The sequence below is a fragment of the Trichosurus vulpecula genome, chromosome 5, assembly GCF_011100635.1.
Source record: "Trichosurus vulpecula isolate mTriVul1 chromosome 5, mTriVul1.pri, whole genome shotgun sequence".
Classification (NCBI taxonomy): Eukaryota; Metazoa; Chordata; class Mammalia; order Diprotodontia; family Phalangeridae; genus Trichosurus; species Trichosurus vulpecula.
Genome location: NC_050577.1, coordinates 110,312,834 through 110,338,324, shown reverse-complemented (window position 1 = coordinate 110,338,324; position 25,491 = coordinate 110,312,834). Strand labels below are relative to the sequence as shown.

At 37.7% G+C, this 25,491-nt stretch overlaps 1 protein-coding gene across 2 annotated transcripts in view; it reads right to left on the bottom strand.

The window, feature by feature from the left end:
• The window catches only part of PTN (pleiotrophin), a 128,960-nt gene that overhangs the window by 13,682 nt on the left and 89,787 nt on the right, over positions 1-25,491 (bottom strand). The window contains exons 2-4 of one of the 2 annotated variants that reach the window (XM_036759866.1): positions 9,893-10,008; positions 9,165-9,338; positions 7,860-8,021 (exon numbers count right to left, since the gene is read on the bottom strand). In XM_036759866.1, the coding sequence (XP_036615761.1) occupies positions 7,860-8,021; positions 9,165-9,338; positions 9,893-10,007 (451 nt within the window). In that variant the 5' untranslated portion in view covers position 10,008. The remainder of the gene's footprint in view (positions 1-7,859; positions 8,022-9,164; positions 9,339-9,892; positions 10,009-25,491) is intronic. The other variant, XM_036759867.1, reaches the window with a different exon arrangement.

Genomic DNA, 25,491 nt, shown 5'->3' with positions numbered 1-25,491 from the left:
CTAAAACCGACACTTTAGACCCACAGACATTGGCAGTTCCCAGTTCTTGCATCTGTTTCAGCAGTTAGAACCAAGACTTTTTAATAAGGATGAGAACACAACATCCAGAAGCTTCCATGTGTCATCATGCACTTTGGCCATAGGCTAAAAGTCCAATTTAGTGGTCCTGGTTTTATCTGGCTAATTATAAGCACATCACTCAATCCATAGTTTAATTTTAGAGAATAATTTAAGAGGTAGAGGGAATGTGGTTTATATACTGGAGAATGAGTGTGCTGATCTTGGGGTTACAAGACCCAGGTTCAAGTTTGGGCTCTGACACAAACAAGTTAATTACCATGGACAAATAACTAATTGTTCCATTCCCAGCACCTCCCTAAAGCAACTCTCTATAACTGCAAAATTAATTATTTGCTTTTGGGGAAGGAGTTTCTGCAATGGAAGTTTTTCTCACATGGATTAGTCAAATACACATATGTTGCTGGTGTTTTTGGGCCATGTCCAACTCTTTACCACACCATTTGGATTTTGGCTTTTTGTTTGTTTTTTGGCTTTTATCAAAGATAACAGAATGGTTTGCCATTTCCTTCTCCAGCTTATTTTACAGATAAAGAAACTGAAGCAAATAGTTAAGTGACTTGCCCAGGCTCACACAGCTAGTAAGAGTCTGAGGCCAGATTTGAACTCAGAAAGATAACTTCTTGACTAGGCAAGGCACTCTGTCCACTGTACCCCCTAGCTGATAAATACACATACACACACACACACAGAGTATATATCCATATATCAATACACATCAATTGATAATATCAAAATGCATTGATTGATATATCTACATATAAAATCATATGTTGATATATATATGTAGCAATTGATATCTATTGACATATGAACATATCCATAATTGTACATGGATATGGCTATTTATTAACACACAATTGTGTATAATTTTAAAATATTATAACGTATGCGGATAGCTAAGATTTTTTTTGTGGGAAGTGGCTTCTCTCAATTCAACTGAATATATTTTAAAAGTATTTACTTAGTCCCTAACAAGTGAGGTGATGCAGTGCATAGAGCACTGGATCTGGATCCAGATAGACCTAAGCTAAGAGTTCAAATCTGGCATCACACAGTTACTATCTGTGCAGCCTTGGACAAGTCACTTAACCTCTGTTTGTCTCACTTTCCTCAACTGTAAAATGAAAATAAAAATAGCCCCTACTTCCCAGGATTGTGTGAGCATCAAATGAGGTGATATTTGTAAAGCACTTAACACAGTGCATGGCTCATGACAGGCACTTCATAAATGCTTGTTTATTTCCTTCTTTCCTTCCTATATACAAACCCAGTGTTAGACATGGAGAATATAGTGATAGATATGACTTAGACCCTGATCTCAAGGTGCTTATAAATTAATCTCTCAAAAAATAGAAGTGATTCATGGGACCTGTTAGTTCAATTGATTTAAAGTGGTAATACTATGGCTAAAGTTGTGAATTTAATTCTCTTCTACAAGTTTGTTTGACTCTGATCCATGGGCATATACTTCATCTCTAAATGCAGCTAAGAGTCTTACCAATGTGCCCCTGATCAAAAGGAGACCAGGGAGAAGAGAATATGGAAAGACAAGTATAGATTATTACAACTAATAGAAAAGGCAGATGCCCAACTAGAGGTCAGTAGTACCATTTTTAATACAAAGGATACTATATTATTAATAAGCAAATAGATACAGCTAATAGTGTCTCCTAGCCAAAAGAACATGGTAGATTCTGTCTATAAATCCAATCTACATAGAAAACAGAGATGATAAAAATCTCTATTTATAATTATGGTATCCCTTTATTCATAGTAGAATTGAGAAGTGAAGGGATGTAGGGCAAAGGAAGCCTGTGATCAAATTCCACCCCCATACAAAAGGACCTTTATAATGATGGGGAAGTCAATTCAACTGTCAGTGATCCAGGTCATTCTAATAGTATATGTATTTGAAGGGTTAGCATACAGAAGAAAGATTCGACTTGTTCTATTTGGCACTATAGGGTAAAATCAGGGCAATTAGTAAAAGTTGTAAAGAAGCAAATTTAAGATTGATATAAGAAAAAAATTCTTAACAGAACTATCAAAAAATGCAATGTACTTCCTGCACGCTCCTTCAACACACACACACACACACACACACACCCATGCAAAAACTCAATAGAAAGTCACCTGAGAATGATCTTAGATTGACCTACAATAGAGTCAATTGGAATCTACCCCCATTACTAAGGGTGAAGCTATGACCAGCATATTATGTGTGCCTATGTTCTTAAAAAGTACAAGGTACTTTCTCTGAGGCAAGACTTGAGGGAACTGTGACAATAAGTAGGACCATTATTCCTGTTTTACAGATAATTAATCTAAGGCTCAAAAAAATTAAGTGATTCGCTAGTTAACTAGTAAGTGCCAGAGTTTGTATCTCAGTTCAGAACTCCTTACTCCAGGCCTAACATTCCACCTGCTACCTGCATGCCTCTCTGTGAGGAAGGTATTTGGGAAAGCTTGGCACATCATTACAGCCTCAGAAGTTGTCTGCAAATACCAAAGTATGTATGTTTTGGGTGGGGAAGAGGAGAGAAGGTATGAATGGAAGGAGGTTACTTGAAGTATCTATTATACAAAAAAATGGAGATTTTGGTCTTCCTTCCCATGAATAAGTTCTCAAAGTTAACTCCAAAGGAAAAAGAGAGTTTCAACAGAAAAAAAAGAAGGATGGGCATAGGGTGAAGGACAAGGGCTCTCTAAAGGCTGCCCAGCGGAGGTGGGGACATTGTTCTGGTCTTAATTCAATTCCATTTAGCTCAATTAAGATTGTCTGAGTGCCAAAATTATGCTAGATGTTGTGAAGAGTACCACAGAGATATGAGACAATTCCTACCCTCAAGAAGGTTATCTGACTAGAGAATTGAGTCTTACCAGCACAAGATATTTAAGGACCATAAAATATAGTATATAATAAGCAAAGTGCCAAATGGAATAGAATCACACAACTTAGATGTGTGGGATTAACATTAAGTCTATGGGTCTTCTAGAAGGGAAGTAATTAGTGACAGCTAGAGTTCTGAAGGTAGACTATATGAAAGTAAAACTTAAGATGAACTCTGCAAAATTTCACAAATCTGAAAAGACAGAGGCGAGCAGTTATAAGAGATAGGAAAAGAACAGAAAGTAATATGGTAGATAGTATCCAGGTCCCCTGAGCACTTCGGGATGGGAAGAGAAGGGAGAATCAAAATGAACACCTTGTTAAAACACAAAAATAGAGGCAAAAAGAAAAGAAAAGTATACTGTGGAGTTGATATGAGCAGGAAAACACAGAGATACTAAATGAGTTATTTCCATTAGGAGAACAAGAAAGAAAGAGAATCCTGAAAGCAAGTTCAAGATTTTCTCCTTCTGACAAAGAAGAGCAAAATGTTCTGAGAAAGTCCCATCCTGTCTCTTTTGTCAGTTGAAAGAGAAATAATCATCAATTCAGCTACAGTGGCCATGGTGGGGAGTAGCAGATGGGGATTCATTTGCAGGAATTTCTGCCCATCAGAGCCTGGCAAAAATGCTTGTCTCCTTCAAATTGTCAGCATAGATTCAAGGGACTTTGAGTGTTCTCAGGCTGCCACACACCAGCTAGGCTGGGCTACTGTGCACATTCCTATAGGATGTCAAAGCTAATACAATTCAAGGGGAAAGCAGTGAAACTTTTCTGTTATTTTTCAAAGACCCAAGACACCCCTTGGCAAAGACAGAACACCAACAATCACTTTTATGATCCCTCCTTGTTATTTAAGAGAGTGTCCACCAGATGCTATGCCTTATAAACAACTGGAAAGACACAGTCCCTGAACTCAAGTACTCGCTAATCCTTTGATCTTTTCAGTTGAAAAGTCAGTCAGACAAAAGAGGAAACTTGGTAAAGTTCCAAAAAGAGCAACACAAACGGTAGCACTTTCAAAAATAGTGATTTTAAGGAGAAATTAAAGGTTATCGGGAATTTTTTTTACAATGCCACTCCAAAAGCTCAGTCTCTATGACTACACTCTACTTAATTAAAAAAAACTTTGTTTTTACATCAACTGTAGATCCAAATATACCCCTCTCCTTTTTGTTGTCAGTCATCTCTAATAACAATGAATAAAAAAGAAAACAAAAAAATGTTTAGCACAGCCAACCAACATTGGGAATATACATGAAATTCCATTTGACATGCAGTGTTCCATATCCATACTCCCCCAACTCTTTAAGAAGAGAAAGGATATTGTATACTTTATATGATAGGTTTAATGGCAAGGAAAAATTCTTTTTCTATTCTCCCCATGTTTGAATGGAGTTAGATTTCATTAGCAGATAGAGGTGTTGATAGAGAAAGGGAAGAAAATTCTGGACATCATTTCTTGTCACCTGGTCCTACCTTGTACAAGTAAAGAGAAGGGGGTATAAATCAGGTACTTTGACTTGCATAGAAGGTCATGGAATTATAGAGTTGGAAGAAGCCTCAGAGATCATCTAGTCCAACTGTTCATGCCTAACAGATGAGAAATGAAGATTCAAGGACTTGCCCTGTATTAGATAATCACTGGGTAAAAGCCCAGTGGCAGAGTCATGACTGGAATCCTGATGTTTGTGAGAACAGACCCCAAAATTAGAAATAGTTTTCTAGAGAAATTTATTAGGCTGTTTGGTAGAGAACAAAGAGCCAGAAAAGGAGTGGCTCTCTCTACCCAAATTCTGGAAGAATTACATTTTATAGGAATTTGGCAAAGGTTTCCCACACAGGAATTCTAAGTACTCTGAGTATGCACTTGAGCAATTTTGCCAAGAGGGCAGCCTGAAAGCAAGATAGATTAAGATAGATATGAATAATACCAAATAGAAGCTTGGGGTGAACTTCTCAAGAGTTCCTGAATATGGTAACCCAAAAGAAGAATGCTTTGGATGGCTCTGGGGCCTGGGGGAATTGGGAATACCTTCAGCCATCTCTGGTATTCCTAGAGAGTTACCAGTGTCAAGCTAAGTTTTGGCTATGGATAACATTTAATCATATAAGGTTGGATTTAAACAGCATAATAAACTTTCCCAAATAGTATAATAAATTATTTTCCCCACAATCCAGAAAAGCTTTCAACATCCATTACCCTTAAAGTCACTCTTGGATGTTCAACCAGGTCAATTTTGGCATTTAAACTCTACAAGTATTTTCATCCATTCCCCCCACACACAAAAAAAAATCCATGGAGAAGAATTTGTGCCTATGGTTGACTTGGGTTTTTTTCCTCAACTGTTGATTAGAGCAAGGAAAAAAAAAACATGTTGGAAAAGTTTAAAGCTAATCCTAAGGCTAAAAATGAAAAAAGCGAAGACTATTGTTTTCACTCATAGATATGAAACTACCATAAACACACAATCAACCTATACCAACTTTTATGTTAGACTTGTATTTAATCTAAAAAAACATCTGGCTCAGTTGGAAATCTATTTGATGCCCACCAAGCAAATCATCTGAGACACTACACCGCCACTACTCCTGGTATAAATTATTCCCAGTACTTTGTGCCTGATGCTGTAACAGAATTCATTAGTAAGCTCAATTGATTAGGAGAAAAATGAGTGTCTTGTATTAACGAGAGTCTGTGACAAAAAGAGAAGAGTTGCTTTGTGAGCTCAGAAGATTGACTGTGAAATTGGTAACTACTCTTTTGGAGATGCTACACTACCCTCTCCTGTCTCTTTCAAGTATAACCAGTAACTTTGCAAACTGGGCCTAACTCAGTGCAGATACTCTAAGCAATCTTGTCTCAAATTCCATCAAAAGACATTGAAAATGAACAAAAATATCCCCATTTGAGAGATTTTCACCTATGGTTATTTTCAACATGGTAGACTGAAGCAAAAACTTATGTTGTATCTTTAATAGTATATTACACTTGGTCAAAAAGTCCCTTCCTTTGAAGTTTACAGAAGAAGAGGAAAAGTGGGAAATATTCAGCAGTCCAATCAAAGTAGAGAGCTCACTTCATTGAGTCAACATCCTAGAATGACTTTTCTAACTAGTTCCCCTATTTCCCTTCCATAGACCCATTCGATCATAATATTTCTCTCTCACGCATCTTCCTTGCATGTACTCACTCTCTCCCACTCATTGAACCCTCTCTGACTTAATAACTCTCACAGTTTCTTCCCCAACCACTAAGACAATCACTGGTCCTCTCAATATACATTTACGAATTCTGTTAGTGCCTATCATAGTACCATACACACAATAGATGTTTGTTGAATGAATCACAATTGGACTCATAAAATTTATTAGAGCAACAAAGTAGTCTTGTTAATATTTCTTGCTTCCATAGCAGATGATGCTGAATTTCTCTAGCACTTTGTTTTCAAAAATCTATTTCTTACATTTTTATGTTTTAACCAATGAATAGGCTTGTTTTCTTTAGTTAGATAATCCATCTATGGATGATGATAGGAGCAGAAGCATTTTTATGTCCACTGCCAAATACACATACACACATACATATACACACATACCAGCCACCAAAAATAACCTGAGGTTCTAGATATCATCAATTTCAAAATTCCTCAGCCACTATAAACAAGCAAAGCCTTCACTTGTATGAAATGATCAGCCTGAAATTGATGAAATCTGGGAGGGAAATGGCATGAAATTGGCAAACCCACCTGGAGAAAATGGGTTCATGGGCGTTAAATACTCCTTTAGTGGCCACTATCCACAGTATTGATAAATTTTGCTTTGTTTTGTTTTTCAGTGGGAGACTATTTTTGGTTTTTGTTTGCAATATTTATTGGCAAAATGCTATACCATTACTTTTTTTAGAAATTACTTGCGTATCTGTGATGACTAACTTTGATAGACTTGGCTCTTCTCAGCAATACAAGGTTCTAAGACAGCTCCAAAAGATTCATGATGGAAAATGCTAAACACATCCAGAGAAAGAATTATGGAGTCTGAATGCAGATTGAGGCAAATGATTTGTTCTCTTTTTTTCTCTTCTTTTTTGGTTTTGTTTCTGCTATATAATTCTTTGCAACTTGACTGTTGTGTGAATAAGTTTAATGTTAAGGTATATGTAGAACCTATATCAGATTACATGCCATCTTCAGGGGTTCGGGGAGGAGAGGAAGAGGGAGAAAATTTGAAATTCAAAAACTTGTGGAAATGAGTGTTATAATCTAAAAATAAAAAAGAAATTAAAAAAAAGAAATTGTCTGTTAAGGAGCACCATGATCTCAGAAGAATTAAAATAATTGATGATGCTAAGGGTATTTTGTGCTATGGGTATAAGCAGGCTGACACTTGTTTTCAACAACTTGCATATCAGAAGTGATGGGACAGATATTATTGAGGGTGCATGATTAGAAAAGCAGGTGCACTAATTATGTCCTATCAGTAGTACATGTGGACAGCCTAAATGAGACACTACTAAACCCTGACGTGCTAAATAGAGAAATGAAGAGAGATTTCCAAGGTGTTATGTATCTATTCTTTATGAAGGATTCATATAAATATATTAAGTATAAACATATTTACAAATACATCTTTGTTTTCTATTATGTCTAAAAATATGTAGATAAGAATCACAAAAATAAGAAGGCCTGAAGGAGTTTTTATCTGTAAGAAGTTGTCCTCTGACAACAATATCTACCGACAATTTCACTATGGTTTGGGACTCTTCCAGCTCTTCTTTAACTAAGAAAAATCCTAAAACTTCTCTCTAAATTATCCGGATTTTCACAGATCCAGATCTTATATAATTCCAACGAACACATAAAACTATACTGTAACCATCAGAATCTACCTTGTGGTTTGGGTTTGGTAACTTTCCCACATGGCTTGGAGATGGTGACCGTCTTCTGACATTCAGCGTTATGAAGAGCTCTCTTCAGGTTTCCTGTTCTTGTCTTCAAGGCAGTGTTTGCGTCACACTCTCCCCAGGCCTGGAACTGGTATTTGCACTCTGCTAAAAACAAGAAAGAAACCCAAAAGACATTTCAGGATGAGCTCACTATTGCACAGTAAAAATAAAGAAATATTTCAGATTTCCAACAGATAGGTCTTTAGGTCTTATCCTAAGGAATTTAAGTACAAAGATGCCTTACCTTTCTCTGCCAAGTATACCTGCTCCTTGTGTTCAATACCACTAAATCACACATTTTGTACAGTATTTCCCTCCATAAAGGGTGACTTTATACAGGGCTCATTCTGAAATGATGACATATGACATACATTATAGAAAGGCCCAGAGGGAAAAATTGTTTAATCTAATGCCCCTGGCTAGGAATGGACTCAAAAATTTGTTCAGTAAGACTTCAACATTAGACTTAGGAGTATAAGGATTGGGAAATTCAACCCAGGAAAGAAGGGAAGTGATAATGTGAGGGCCAATGGATAATGCGCCCTTTGATTGCAAAGATTTCACTTCTGTCATATGTCCCTAAGCAATACAAAGACAGGAAGGCCCCAAATATACCGTAATTTTTGTTGCTTTGGTTTTGTTTTGTATTGCTTCATTTGTTGTTTTGGTTGTTGCAAAGAACTGAAAACAAAGTAAGTACCCATTGATTGGGCAAAGGCTAAAAATAAAAAATTATTACATGATTATAATAGAATATTATCTTGCCATAAGATACAAAGAAGATAAAGAATTTAGAAAAATATGAAAAATTATATCAAATGATGTACAGTGAAATAAGCAATCTATATTACTATGATGACATAAATAAAACAAAAAATGAAGATGGACATTATATATTTATAACATCCCCGGGAAAAAATGAAAGAAAAATACTCTTCCTTTCATGGGAGAGGTGAGGATTATGGGTATAAAATGTTGCAAACACCAGATACAAGCAGTGTGTTAGTTGGTTTTGTTAAACTGCTTTTTTTCTAAATTATTGTTATAAGGGAAGGGGAAAGAGGAGTATGTTCATAAATCATTGTGATATAAAAACAAAATGCATCCAAAAATTAGATTAATATAATGAATCACTGTACCATTAAAGAATTGCTACCAAAAATTCAAGGAGATGAATGGGGAAAATAATTCAAGAAAAATAGAAAATGAAATAGTGAAAGACAATGAGAAGGTGATACATATATTTACCTCCAAATTGTTTCTTCCAGTTGCATGGGATCTTACATCTTTGGGTCTTCATAGTTTGTTTGCACTCTGCACCAGTCCGAGTGCCCTCCCGGGTACCCAGACCACAATCCCCACTGGTTGGGACACACACACTCCACTGCCATTCCCCACAGTCTGATTTCTTCACCTTTTTTTCTGAAGGGAATAGAAAGGAAATAAACAGCATTAAGGCAAGCTTCTTTAAGCACGCAACCTTCTCATGTACCCTCCTGATCCTTTGGAATGTGCCATAAAACGTGTGTTGGATAAGTGGCCAATATTTAGAATCAGCGATCCAAAGCAGCTAACACTTACTAAAAAAAGCAGTACCTACAGTGAGATTAACTGTCATAGTTAAGTTACTTCCCTTTTGCTAGGATTCAGCTTTACTGTAGAATAGCATGATTTACTGGAAAGAGTATTTGCTCTGGAGTCAAGGAACTTGAATTCAAATCCTGTCTATCCCCTGTGTGACTTTATGTAAGTCACCTCACCATTCTGGGCCTTAGTTGTTTCATCTGTAAAAAGGAAAGGTTGATCTAGAAGACTTCAAAAGTCCCTCCAATTCTAAATCTTTGCCCTTCCTTGATGTAAGATTATACCAGAAAGGATTGTTGTTGCCTACCCTTTGTGGCCTGAAGGCCTTTGGGAATAAAGAGTGATGCTAGCTACCTGACTCTACCTCAGACCCAAGAGGATCTTTTACTTGCCTGGTTTCTCTTTCTTGCCAGCTTCAGCAATGTCCACAACTGCCAAAATGAAAATGAATGCCAGGAAGGCAGCTGCAAATTTTCGACGCTGCTGTTGCTGCTGTTGTGGCTGCATTCTGGGGATTAACAGAGAAACAAGAAGAAAGCAGTGTCAAGTTAAGTCAGATGGGGGAGCTGATTGAACTCCATGATGAAAGAATTCCACTCTCCATTTCTGGAAGATTGGATCCCAGCAAAATTGGTATTAATTGTATTTGCCCAATTTTCATCTTTTTCTCTATGAGAGCTACTGAACCAAGAGCTCTTCTATAATCAGCTAAGCATTCTCTTGCAAAATGCAATACACTCCCTACACATGACTCTACAGACAACCATTTGTTAAATAGCATTCAAAGCCTGCAGAGGTACTAATGGGAGAGGTTTCCTCCATGTATGTCAGTTGCTATCCTGCTAGTTCATTGGCATACAAATCAATTCAATTCAGTAAGCATTTCTTAAGTATGTGCAAGGCGATGAGAATAGAAATATAAAGAGAAAAAAAATGAAACACTCCGTGCCCTTAAGAAGCTTATATTCTACCAGGAGAAACAGGGATATCTCAATGACATCCACTCTGGCCACCATCTTGCAGGTCTCTGTGTAAAGTCATGGCTCCTTCTGTAAACTAACCCAAACAATAGTATGACCAGGAAGTACTCTATCTCACGCTGAATTACGGGCAACATGGTATGATCTATAGTGTACTAAATTCCAAGTCAAAGGAGCTAAGTTCAGATCCTGGTTCTGACATTTTCTACCTCCGTGACTTGGGCAAGCTATTTAATATTTCTGGGCCTTGGCTGTCAAATGGGATAGTTGGACTAAATGACTTCTATGGTCCCTTCCAATTCCACAGGTCCAAGTTAATCATGGCACTTAGGTTGATTGAGTAGTAAATCACATGGGTCTTTAAGGAACAAAATATATAGCTCATTTGAAGATATCATGTTTATTTTGCATGTGGACACATAACTTTAGTCTCTAGAATCATGAATATCATCAGTATTTCCTGATGAACCAAATGACAGACTATAGAAAGCAAGAAGGGAGAAAGTAGCGAATCCATAACAGCCAACATTTCTATAGTACTTTAAGATTTGGAAGCATCAACTAGTTTATCTTGTTTGAGCCTCACAACAACCCTCTGAGGCTGGTACAATTATTATAGATGAGGAAACATGCTAAAGAGAAGGTAGGCAACTTGCCCATAGTTGTACACCTAGTACAATGCCTGACGCAGGATTTGAACCCTCCCAAACTCATTGTGCCACCAAGCTGCCATAAGTAAATTTGATCCTACCTGTGGAAAGGAATTTAAGAGACAGGAGTCTATCCTTGGCATTAGTATTGACTACCTTGGGAACCATAGAGAAGTCACAACCTATCTAGCCTCAGTTTTCCTACTGGTGAGATGGAACAAATGTTCATTTCTTCTATGGGCTTCAGTTTCCCAAACTGCAAATGATGGCTACCTTTAGAGGCCTCTTACAGCTCTGTATCTGTGATCCTATGTTCTCCCCCACAATTTCACAGGAGATCTCATGAGATAAAATACATGAAATTTTTCAAATCCTTTTGGAACTAGAAAACTACTATGTATGTTTAAGTACTAACTCTTACCTTTCCCAAAGAGAGAGGCAGACTTTGAATGTGTTTCGTTTTAAAATGTTATCCAGAGCTTCATATGAAAAGCCCAGCTTACACTCTCATTTCTACTATCTTTCTCCAATGTAGCAAAGACAAACACACTGGAAGACCCGGCCGTGCTAGAAATCCTCTAACTCCCTTGAGTTCCCACAGCAGATTTCTCACACATATGCAGAATTTGAAAGAGTTCCAGATCTCAGTGAGCTGAAGTCCCAAGGTGACTTCATTCAAAAGCCCCATCTAAGGCCTGAAAGCATTGGTGGCAGCTGAGGACTGACATTTTCCTGTTCCCCGTATTCCTACAGGGTCTGTTCCATCAAAGCCAAATCCAATCCCTGCTAATGTCACTAGCCAACAAAATTTTTGAATCACCTACTCTTTATAGAATGTTGGAAATAAAAAAAGAATTTATTCCAAACATCTTGAGGTTAGGTCTAATAATCTGCTGTCTCAAAAGATTTGGAAGATCATAGACACATAGACAGTCACATGCTACTCTCAAGCTACTTCGTTTTTTTTTTTAATTTTGAAAAATTTTCATTTAACATTTTATTTTTCCCCAATTACATGTAAAAACAATTTTTACCATTCACTTTTTATATTTTGATTTCCAAATTCTCTCCCTCCTTCCCCCAACCCTGAGAAGGTAAGCACTTTGATGCAGGTTATACATTTGCAGTCGTGCAAAATAAATTTTCATATTAGTCACATTGTGAAAGAAAACACAACAAGCAAGAAAAAATAAGGTGTTTTTTTTAAAAGTATGCTTCAATCTGCATTCAAACTCCATCAGTTCTTTCTCTGGAGATGGATAATACTTTTCATCATAAATCCTTCAGAATTGTCTCAGACCATTGTATTGTTGAGAAATCAGCTATTCATCTGATATCTAGCTTTGGAGATACCCAATTATTCAAATCCTTCTCATCCTTGTTCTATCCAGATCATTCTTTGGTCTCATTGTGGGTCTTTAGTCATAACACAATTTAATCACCCAGGGCCATGACTTTGTTTTGTAATATTTTTGATCGCAATCTTGTAATCTTTAGAGATTAGAAAGGCGGTTTAGCAGAGTGAATATGGGTTTTGACTTTGACCGAGGAAGACCTGATTTCAAATACTACTTTTGACACATACCAGTTGTGTTACCACTAGAGGCAATGGCAGCTACATGGCGTAGTAAATAGAGGGCTTGAGGGCCAGGAGATCTGAGTTCCAGTTTTGCCTCAGACATCTACAGATTATGTGATCCGAGGTATGTTACTTACCTAACTTCAGTTTCCCGCTGTGTAAAATGGGAATCATAATAGTACCTATCTTACTGTGCTGTTGTGAAGATCAAATGAGAAAATACATCCAAATACTTTTAGTATTATATTAATATAGTTAGTATTATTATCACAAAAGAAGTTGCTGTATTTCCACAGCTGAAGTTCCCAACAGCAATGAAATCACAGGTCCCCTCCAAAAAAGTGACCTATGTAAGCATGATCTCTTTCCTTCTCCCCATTATTTATTATTTAAGAATTACATATATATATTTATTAAGTATTAAGTATTGTTTAATAAGTATTTATTAAGAGCCTACCATGTAGCACACACTGTAAGTGCTTTGCAATTATTATCTTGTTTGATTCTGACAACAACCCTGTGAGGTACATACTATTATTAACCCCATTTTACACCTGAGGATCTCAAAGCAGACTTGAGAGATAAGTGACTTGCCCAGGATCACACATCTGGTGTCTGAGGATGGATCCGAAAGTAGGTCCTCCAGACTCTAGGCCTAGTTTTTTATCCACTCCACCATCTAGTTGCCTATGAAAAGTAATGTGCCTGTACAAACATATTAATAGCAGCTCTCTTTGTGGTGGCCAAGAACTGGAAATTGAGGAGATGTCCATCAATTGGGGAATGTCTGAAGAAGTTGTAGTACATGATTGTGATGGAATACTAAGATGCCGTAAGAAATGATGACCAGATGGACTTCAGAAAAACATGGAAAGACTTATATGAACTGATGCTGAATGAAGTGAGCAGAACCAGGAGAACATTGTATACAGTAACAGCCACAGTGTGCAATGACTGATTTTGACAAACTTAGCACATCTCAGCAATGCAAGTACCTAAAACATTTCCAAAGAGTTCATGATGGAAAATGCCATCCACATCTAAAGAACTATGGAGTTGGGATGCAGAGCAAAACAGACTATTTTCTTCTTTTTGTTTGTTTTGTTTTGTTTCTTTCTCATAGTTTCTCTCATTTGTTATAATTCTTCTATACAACATACTAATGTGAAAATGTTTTATGGGAATGTATATGTAGAGCCTATAACAGATTGCAAGCCATCTTGGGGAGGGAGAGCAAAAAATTTTAAAATTTATGGAAGTGAATGTTGAAAACTAAAAATAAATTAATTAATTTTAAAAAAAGAACAAAGGCCAAAAATAAATAAATAGAAGTGAATGTTGAAAAAGAAAAGAAAAATAATGTGCCTTCTAAAGAAAACTGCCAGGAGTATGGAGTACACAATTTTGTGACTTTGTGGTGAAGCCAAATGGCTCACCTGGGAACCTAATTCTTGGCCTCACTGTGCTCTGATGAGAGGCTCTGTGGTACGTGGAGGCAACATGACTTTGACTAAAGCTCACTGAATTGGAATTTGGAGATCTGGACCTTGGAGATCCAACAATCACTTGGTGGATGTGTTATAATGGAGATTCCTTTCATGTATAGGTTAGGGGTAGGAGTAAGGAGGAAAAAAGTAAGTCATATAAAAGAAGGCTCTTGCTTCTTGGATTGATTCAGAACATTTCAGAATCTGATAAAATTTGAGTTTGTCTTGGGCTCCGTGACTAATAATACAGACATTTAAATAGGTATAATGACCACAACCTCATGAAGTAAGTATTACCTTAAGGGAAAGACATTATTATCCCCATTTTACAGAAGAAGAAACTTATACTTAGAGGGGTCAAATAACAAGGAGTAGCCAGTGTGTAGAATTTGAACCCAGGTGTTCCTAAAGCCAAGTTTGACACTCTGCTCACCACAGCAAGCTACTTTGAGAGCAGGGCCTATGCTGTATCTCTCTATCTTTGTATCCTTGGCACCTAGCACAAAGCTTTGCAGAAAGAACAGACTCACTAAAAATTGAATTGAATTATAAATTGGCTTTCTGGAATAAGATACTATTGAGCTCCACCCAGTTATCCTATATCACCTCAGGGCTCTATTTAGCAGAGTGAGCAGTGAAAGTTTAAGAATCATAAAAGCTTTCATATCCCTCACTATCTCACTCTTGGGATAAACCTGCCTTGTGATTTTATAGGTAAAGAAAATGAATCCTTGCAATGAAGCCTATTTGAAAGAGAGGAGTTTGGGGGTTTAGAGCAAAATGATTATTTTTTTAATCTCTTAAAAATCAAGTGAGCCAAAACAATACCCAATTAACGGGCCCAAAGCCTCTCTGTTCTACTAAGTAAAGGAGTAATTAGTTTAGTTATAGATAATACTTCCCCTTGCTTAGGATATTTGCATAGTTGATTGCACGTTTTGTCTCCTGCACCAAAGGAAGGCAAGAGCCTCACTGCATATGCCTTAACCCTTCCTGCTCCCCAAATGAAATGATGCCAGAGGACCCTTGGAGCCCTTATTCTCAAAATGCCTCGGACTTCTCTGGTGGATTATAATCCAAATTATGCCCATTATTCAGCAAATCAATCCCTTTACTGAGTACATTCTAGTGATTCCCAATCATCTCTTGGACCAAATATAAACCCCTGTTTAGCTTTTAAAGCTCCTCACATGCTGGACCAGTCCTTTTATAGGCTAATTGTACCAGATTCCCTTCTACACGCTTTATAATACAGCAATCCTGGCCTTCTTTCTGCTCCTTACACAAGATACTCTCTCTTCCCTATGCCTTTGTATGGGCCATTGTCCTACATGCCTGGAATGTTCTCAATCTTCACCTTTCTGGTTCCCTTCAAGACTCATTCTGAGTATCAACTTTCTAAGGCTTTTTCAAAATCTTCACACACATAGACATACATACACACACACACACACACACACACACACACACACACACACACATACACTCTCATTTATTCATACACCAACTGTTAATGCCTTCCTTTCCAAGGTTACCATTTATCTATATTATGTTACAGACCTGCTTAGAGCAGCTAAGTGGCACAGTGGATAGAACTGAACCTGGAGTAAGGAGACTTATCTTCCCAAGTTCAAATCCAGCCTCAGACACTTACAAGCTGTGTGACTCTGGGCAAGTCACTTGACCCTATCTGGACAAGCAACTTGATCCAGTTTCCTCTTCTGTAAAATAAGCTGGAGAAGGAAATAGCAAACCACTCCAGTATTTTTGCCAAGAAAACCCCAAATGGGGTCACAAAGATTTGGACACAGCTGAAACCAGTAAACAAAATAAATCTGTGTATGAGTATGTTGTCAGCTCTACTATAATAAGGAGCAAACTCCTCTATGGCAAAGACTGTTTTCTTTTTGCCTTTGTATTATTCTTTGTTTAGCACAATGCATGGCATTTGGTAACACTTGCTTATCGATTAGCTCTCAGTTGGCTCATCTATAAAATGAAGAAGTTGGGCAAGATAAATTCTAAGGTCCCTTTCGCCTCTGAATCCTGATTCTATAGGCCCAGTCTTCAGGAATGAGCATTATTCTGGGTTAAAGCAAAATTATATATATATATATATATATGTATATATATATATATATACATATATATATATTTTTTTAAATAAGAGATCAGTTACTATTCTCAACAAGCAGGCATAACACATAAGTGTTGTATAATCCATTGGGAGAAGTGGATTAATCCAGAGGGAAATCTAAAGGCTCAGAAAAAATAGAGACGAAATTGTGGAAAATCAAATTGAGTGGGTTTTTTAAAATTTATTTTATGAATTTTTTTCAACTTAGGGAAGAGAAAATTCTTTAAGAAAAATATTTCAAAATGGACATCAGAAGAAAGAAAAGATTGCCAGAAGGTCCAAGAAGGATTCTTTATCTCTTTAATTGTTGTTAATTTAGATAACAGCTAGGAAGAAATCAGAGTATATACATATATGCACACACTCTCTGTTTTGAGGTATCAGTATATACTCCACTGGGGATTAAATCTATTCAAGACAGGATTTGGAAGTTACCATTGATGAGAAGGGCATTGTAAGAGTTTATTACATTGTGAAAGGACTGATGTTATAAAAACAGGAGACACAATGTCTGGATATCATCATGGAGTCTAGGAAACAGAACAATTACAACTGTAGTACAATTAGTGCTCAGTAGGGGACTGACTTCTGGTACTTATAGTTGCACCCCCTAAAAAGTTGCCTCAAAATTATAAAATCATAAATTTACAATAGAAATGAATCTCAGATGTCATCTGGTCCAATCACCTTATTTTATAAATGAGAACAATGAGGCCTGATCTATGCTATGTCACAATATCACTAAAGCATTATAATCAGATTTCAAAATCCCAAAGGTTCACTTTAATTCTACTTGGTGAATTAACCAAATTGATGAATTGGATGCTCGCTAACTATCTGAGCTAACTCTGGAACACCAGTCACATTAACTTACCTGAGTGTCCATCTCCTTATTGTCACCATATTATTTTGGCATGTGTGTAAATGTCATACTTAAGTAATTGGTTGCCCCTCGTAACATTATTTTCTCTTAGGACACCTACAAATCATTGTAGTAGGAAAGACTTATGCTGTAGGCTCAGCCATAGTTCTGATGAAGAAGTGTTGCAAGACATTCTACATAAATAAGCTGCGGTACCTGAATGTAATGGAATTATTGTTCTTGTTTTTTTCATTTATGTCTGACTCTTCGTGACCCTATTTGGGGTTTTCTTGGCAAAGATACTGGAGCAGTTTGCCGTTTCCTTCTTCAGTTCATTTTACAGATGAGGAAACTGAGGCAAACAGGGCTAAGTGAAGCACCTGCTGCGAAGTACAGAGGAGATGTAAGAGACATTATTGAAACATGAACGCTATATTGGATATTTCTGCATGTTTATCTTGTCATAAGAAAAAGGTCAGTCTGGAGGGAACTGGGAAGTAATTGAGATGTAAAAACAAAAGGCATGAACAAAATGTGGAAAAACAGACAGACACAGAGAGAAGAAAAGAGGTGGGGGGAAACAGAGAGAGAGAGAAATAAAGAGAAGGGAGAGAGAGAGAGAGAGAGAGAGAGAGAGAGAGAGAGAGAGAGAGAGAGAGAGAGAGAGAGGAGAGAATTCCAGTGCTGGGAATTGTGTTGGGCTTTATGTAAGACTTAATCCCTCTTTACTATCCTGATATTGGATGTCTGCCCTCTAGACCAAAGGTGTCAAACACATGGCCTGATAGGAACCACAACAATCTCAAGTGTTGCTGAACCAGATTAAATGTAATTGGGAGATATTTGACAAAATAAATAAAAACACAATAAAACATAGACAATATTACACTGAAAACTAAATTAACGTGTGGCCTACATGAATTTTTCTTATGAATTAGTGGTACTTCTTCTATTTGAGTTTGACCCCACTGCTCTAGACCAGAGATGCCAAATATAGGCTGCAAAGTATCCAGTGGGAACCAGTAATTGAGTAAAATTAGTTGAGTAAAATGTAATTGAGCTATAATTAGCAAAATAAGTAAAAAAAAATACAGCATAACAAAGATAATGTTAAAATGTGTTTCTTTCTAAGTCAATATATGGCCAGCAGAGATTCTTACATGTGATTTAGTGGCCCCCAATTTCTATTTGAGTTTATTCACACTCATCTAACTCTATTGATCAAGATAGTCACTCACACTTCCAATCGCAACTTGACCTATTTCTCTGGACATTAGTTCAGTAGTTGACACAAGCATTCTCTGGCTACCTATTACTATATATTATCTACCAAGCCAATGCATCTGACCCAAGATTCCCTAAATAACAACACTAAAGTCATGCTATGAAATGATGGCACATACTTCCCTTGGTGTGTTTTGACAAAGTAGTACGCCAAATCACTTGACTCAAGTTAGATTAAGCCTATGTGAAAACCACCCAGTTTCTAAATGTATGAGGTGAGAGATTGAACTCTAAAGCAGAGGTAAACCAACCCTGAGGCTGTCGTATTTGAAAAATGGAAAGTTGGGCCAAGTTTTCTTTGAAGAATTAAAAATTAATTCTTTTAAAGTACAATTTCATCCTCTATCAAAGAGTAACAATGACATGTATTTAATGTTGACTACTTTTGTTTTGTCTAGTTAATTTACTAATCTTAACAATATCTATTGTACTTGTATCTTTTCAAAATGCTTTCAAGGAATCATTGAAACTTGGCAGTTGAAAAAAAAATAATGATCATTCCACCCATTATCTTATTTTGTTGGTTAAAGTCACATAGCTTCCCATAGTGGGTGATAGTGCCCCCTGGGGGGCGCTGGAACTATCGGGTCGGGGGGGGCGGGGAGGCTTTTTTTTAATGGAGCAAATTTAAAAGAAAAACCTTACAGAGTTAAAAAAAAAAAAAGTAGATTTCTAGTAAGGTACTGAGTAATTTTTTTTGAAAAGGAGACAGCAGGCCAAATAAGTTTGAGAACCTCTGAGAGAATAGGACTGCTATTGAAATCAATGTCATTGGTTTGTTCTCCTGCATCAGTCAAGTTTGCTGTGTGCTTAAGGCCCTTCTAAACTGATTATCTCTTCTTCTAGTATCTTCTAAGATTGGCTTCTAACAAATCAAGTTAAATGTTTCCAATCAACATTTTAATTGCCTAAGATAATGATTGATATGCCTGAATTCTCCAAATGGTATTGTCCAGAAGAGATCCAATGCTGTCAACAGTTAGCAGAAGTACCATCTACTTGTGATCAATACAAACATTAGGCACATAATGCCTAAGGCATATAGCAATCAACATTCATTTATTGTCTGCTGTGTGCCCAGCACTGTACTAGGCTAAGGGGAGGGAGAAATACAAAAGCAAGACAGACTCTGCAGTCAAGGAATTTGTTATATAGTAGTGTAAGGACTCAAAAGACATGCTTTAAATGCAATGTACATACATAAACACATGCACAGTGACACTGAATATTTCATTCCCAATAGATGGCAAATCCTTTCATGAGTGGTAAATAATGTATAATATCTTTTTTATACTATGAGATAATCTATGTAAAGCCTTTTTACAAACAAAAGCAATCTATATAAATTGGTGGTAGTAGTGATAGTAGTCAGAGAAACATGGTGCAATGAATAAAGAACTGATATTTAGTCAGGAAGATTTAGATACCAGTTTTATGCATAACACAAACTGATCATATGGATATTGGGAATGACACAATCCTCAGGGTCCCAGGAAGCTCTCTAAAATGATAAAATCAAAAAAGGTAGCAATCTGCATTGGTGGAGGAGACAGAGGAGGAGAATGAGGAGAAGGAGGAGAAGGAGAAGAAGGAGAGGGAGGAGAAAGAGGAGGAGGAGGAGAAGGAGGAGGTGGAGGAGGAGAAGGAGGAGGAAGACAGGAGGAGGAGGAGCAGGAGGAGGAGGAGGAGAAGAAGGAGGAAGAGGAGGAAGAGAAGTAATATCAATAATAATAGTACCTCAAGGACTGTGTCATGCCTGCATTCAATAAACATTCAACAAATATCTTTGATTACAAGTAAATTAAATTTAAGTGAGGAAGGGCTGTGCAAAGTCACCAGCCTCTTCGATAATGAAATACTGAATACCTGATGTTAAACTCTGAAATTTGTATTCAGAAAAAAAAATGACATATTTTTCAAATACTTGTGGAAGTATAAATCCCTTTGTATTTGTGATATCAGAAATGGATGACCAATCAGATATGTCTGCTGAAGATTCCTGCCCTCTCTGAAGTACCTGGGCTAGTTCTACATAGCTCTGTTGTATGGGAAGAATTGGAGAACTAATTCTTTGACTGGAACAATTGGAGGACTGACTAAAAGCATGGCAAAACCTAGACACCAGGGCAGTAAGGGGTCTACCATTCATATCATCAATCCTTACTCTCTTCCTGCTAGGCCTAAAGATCACCACACCCAAACTTGGGACTCTGTGCTTATGGTATGCTTTTTAAGCTTTGCTTTCTCCCCACTTTCTCTACTCTTCATGACATTCTAAGTACCTAAAGTGAAGTAACTTCCTTTATGTGAGGTAAAATGTGTCTATAACAAAGGCTTATGGCTATTTAGCACTATTGATGGGTTTGTTTCTTCCATGGAAATTTCTAAATCCCTCACAAACATAGAAATAGCTGTAACACACTGGGACATATACACATTTCTTACCTCACAAGGTTGTAAGTAAAGGACCCTGATATTCTTGAAATGCTATAAAAACATAAGTTAGTGGCAGTAGTAGCAGCAGCAGCAGCAACACTATATAGACAGAGGCAAATGGACTGAGAATAAGACCTAATACAGAGATCACTAAAGATTCAATAGATATCTTTTGATGCTGCTGATGATAGTTTTATATCATTTAAGACACCCAGCTTACTAACCCATTACAATCTACTTACCTCTAAATCTAAGAAATATATCATTTCCTTTATCCTTTGTGGTTCTGATTTAAGAATAGAATCCAGCGAATGTATGAGGCTTTCCTTGTCCGTTCCTATAGAGAGCTCGATGATTATCAAATATTGACAAACCTATTATCTAGGGCTTGTCATCAGCTAGGTTTGACAATCTTTTCTTTGGTATTAAGTCATGGAATCATGTGGTTACTTTTTCTTCTCCCAACCCCTGGCACTCTACATTTCTTCTATTAAAAAGGCCACCTCACATACTATACTATTCAGTAACATCCTGGATTTCACATTTTGAATAACCTGAATACTTTCTCCCAAAGTTTTCTCCTCCATTCATACTTTCTCTTCTTCCCTTTCTCTCTTCCTCTCATCCTTTATCTTTTCTTTGTTCCTTCCTTCTCTCCTTCCCTCCTTTTTTTCTTCCATCCTTCCTTCCTCACTTCCTCCCTTCCTTTTTCCCCATTTCTCAGTCTTTCCAGTTACAGTTATTTTGCTTCTTAAATCATACTTTTATACTTCAATTTCCATTTTCAATGAAATTTATTATTGATTCTGATCATAAGATCGCAGGATCATAGATTTAGAACTGGAAGAGACCTTAGAAGTCAACTAGTTCAACTCTCTCATTTTATTTTTTTTAATTTAGTTTTCAGCATTGATTTTCACAAGAGTTTGAATTACAAATTTTCTCCCCACTTCTACACTCCCCCCCGCTCCAAGATGGCGTATATTTTGGTTGCCCTGTTCCCCGGTCAGCCCTCCCTTCTGTCACCCCACTCCACTCCCATCCGCTTTTCCCTTTCTTTCTTGTAGGACAAGATAAATTTCTATGACCCATTGCCTGTGTATCTTATTTTCTAGTTGCATGCAAAAACTTTTTTTTTGTTTTTGAACATCTGTTTTTAAAACTTTGAGTTCCAAATTCTCTCCCCTCTTCCCTTCCCACCCACCCTCCCTAAGAAGTCAAGCAACTCAACATAGGCCACATGTGTATCATTATGTATAACCCTTCCACAATACTCACGTTGTGAAAGACTAACTGTATTTTGCTCCTTCCTAACCTATCCCAGTTTATTGAATTTACTCCCTTGGCCCTGTCCCCTTTCGAAAGTGTTTGTTTTTGAATACCTCCACCCCCATCTGCCATCCCCTCCATCATTCCCCCCTTTTTTATCTTCTTCCCTCTTCTTTCCTGTGGGGTAAGATACCCAAATGAGTACGTACGGTATTCCCTCCTCAGGTCAAATTTGATGAGAGCAAGATTCACTCATTCCCCCTCACCTGCCTTCTCTTCTCTTCCTACAGAACTGCTTTTTCTTGCCACTTTTATGCGAGATAATTTACCCTATTCTATCTCTCCCTATCTCCCTCTCTCAATATATTCCTCTCTCATCCCTTAATTTGATTTTATTTCTTTTAGATATCTTCCCATCATCTTCAACTCACCCTGTGCCCGCTCTCTGTCTCTCTCTCTCTCTCTCTCTGTCTCTCTCTCTGTCTCTCTCTCTCTGTCTCTCTCTCTCTCTGTCTCTCTCTCTCTCTCTCTCTCTCTCTATATATATATATATATATATATATATACATATACACACATATATATGCACACATACATACACATACATACATACATACATATTCACATATACATATATACATAAAGATATATATACATATATGCATATTCCCTTCAGCTACCCTAATACTGAGGTCTCATCAATCATACACATCATCTTTCCATGTAGAAATGTAAACAAAACATTTCATCTTTAGTAAGTTCCTTGCGATTTCTTTTTCTTGTTCTTTTTCTTGATTACCTTTTCATGCTTCTCTTGATTCTTGTGTTTGAAAGTCAAATTTTCTATTCAGCTCTGGTCTTTTCACTGAGAAAGCTTGAAAGTCCTCTATTTTATTAAAAATCCATATTTTGCCTCGGAGCATGATACTCAGTTTTGCTGGGTAGGTGATTCTTGGTTTTAACCCTAGCTCCATTGACCTCCTGAATATCGTATTCCAAGCCCTTCGATCTCTTAAGGTAGAAGCTGCTAGATCTTGTATTATTCTGATTATGTTTCCACAATACTCAAATTGTTTCCTTCTGGCTGCTTGCAGTATTTTCTCCTCGATCTTGGAGCTCTGGAATTTGGCAACAATATTCCTAGGGGGTTTCTTTTTGGGATCTATTTGAGGAGGCAATCTGTGGATTCTTTCAATTTCTATTTTGCCCTGTGTTGTTTTCTTCAGTATATTTTTCATTATTTTTGGGGTCTCCTTTAGCAAGTCATTGACTTGTTTTTCATGGTTTTTTCACATCCTTCTCATTTATCTTCCCAATTTTTCTTCTACTTCTCTAACTTGCTTTTCCAAATCCTTTTTGAGCTCTTCCATGGCCTCAGCCTAGTTCATGTTTTTCTTGGAGGCTTTTGTTGTAGGCTCTTTGACTTTGTTGACTTCTTCAGGCTATATGTTTTGGTCTTCTTTGTCACCAAAGAAAGATTCCAGAGTCTGAGACTGAATCTGGGTGCATTTTCGCTGCCTGGCCATATTCCCAGCCAACTAACTTGACCCTTGAGTTTTTCAGCGGGGTATGACTGCTTATAGAGTTAAGAGAACTATGTTCCAAGCCTGGGGAGATGTGCCAGCTCTGCCACACCAGCACTCCTCCTTCCCCAAGAACCCCCAACCCAGACTGGACTTAGATATTCAGCAAGCTCTTCACTTCTGCTCTGATTCAGCACTTAATTCCTCCCACCAGGTGGGCCTGGAGCTGGAAGCAACTGCAGCAGTTCTGTAGTTGCCCTACTTCCTCTGCCCCCTGGCCAGTGGCCTAACCGTGAACTCCTTTGTAAACTCTGTCCCCAGCAGCTTTTCCCACTAACCTTCTCTGTTGTCTTTGGTGTTTGTGGGTTGAGAAGTCTGGTAACTGCTGCAGCTCACTGATTCAGGGTGCTAGGGCCCGCTCTGCCCAGCTCCTGGTCTGGTTGATCCGCGCCGCCCATGCTCCGCTCCGCTCCACTCTGCTCCCAGCTCCGTGCGGGATAGACCTCACCCAGAGACCATCCAGGCTGTCCTGGGCTGGAGCCCTGCTTCCCTCTGCTATTTTGTGGGTTCTGCAGTTCTAGAATTGGTTCAGAGCCATTTTTTACAGGTTTTTGGAGGGGTTTGGCGGGGAGCTCACGCTAGTCCCTGCTTTCCAGCTGCCATCTTGGCTCCACTCCCCCCCCCCCCATAACTCTCTCATTTTAGAGATGAGGAAACTTAGGCTCAGAAAGTTTAAGTGACTTGCCACAGATCACACAGGTGCCCTTGACAGAAATGACAGAAGAAGGATTTCTAATCCCAAATCCAGTATACCTTCCAGCGTACAGTTAGCTACCTGGAGCAATGGATGGAGTGCTGGGCCTTGAGTCAGGAAGAACTGAGTTCAAATCTGCCCTCACACACACACAGCTGTGTGACCCTGGGTAAGTTACTTAACCCCATCTGCCTCAGTTTCCTCAACTGTAAAATGGGGATGATAATTTTAGCACCTGCCACACAGGGTTGTTGCGAGGATCAAATGAGATAATATTTGTAAAGCAGTTACAACAGTTCTTGGCCTATAGTATGCATTTAATAAATGCTTATTCCATCCATTCTTCTATCCATCTGTCCAACCAGCCAGCCAGTGTACCATCATGCCTCTCTATACATCTCCATCCTTTGGTTATGCTCATTTCTCTGAATGTTCAGCTGAATGTGTGTCTCTCTGCATGTCCAACCCAATACCCTGTGAGTATGTTCATCCTCATTTACAAGATCTGCAACCTGAATTGTTCAACTTGAGAACTAACTAATTTACTCTTAAATGGTTTAGACATAGCCAGAGATACAGACGTAGAATTATTAACACTCAACTTCAACGTGTAAAACACACACACACACACACACGCACACGCACGCACGCATGCACGCACACACATGCAACTTTCAACTTTAGGAAAGGTCTGATTTTCTCCAAGAAAAATAAATCCAACCCTTGATTTCATTTAGTCAAAGAACCCACATTTCTGTTCCCTTTTGCTATCTGAGTTTGTAATTTAGTGGGAAAATCTGTTTAGACTGAAAGCATGTGGCCTTTTTACCTCTGCTCCCTATTAATCTTTGCAAAGATGCGTGGGCCTCTGTTTATTTTTCTTGGAAATTGCCTCTCTACTTCAAATGAAAACCTCTGAACACCAGGGAAGAATGAAGAAATGAAAGAGAGAAAATTAAATCAAGCAAAACAAGTATGCTATGTAAATGGATTTTGTTTTCATCCATGAGATGATTGTGATGTGAAGGTA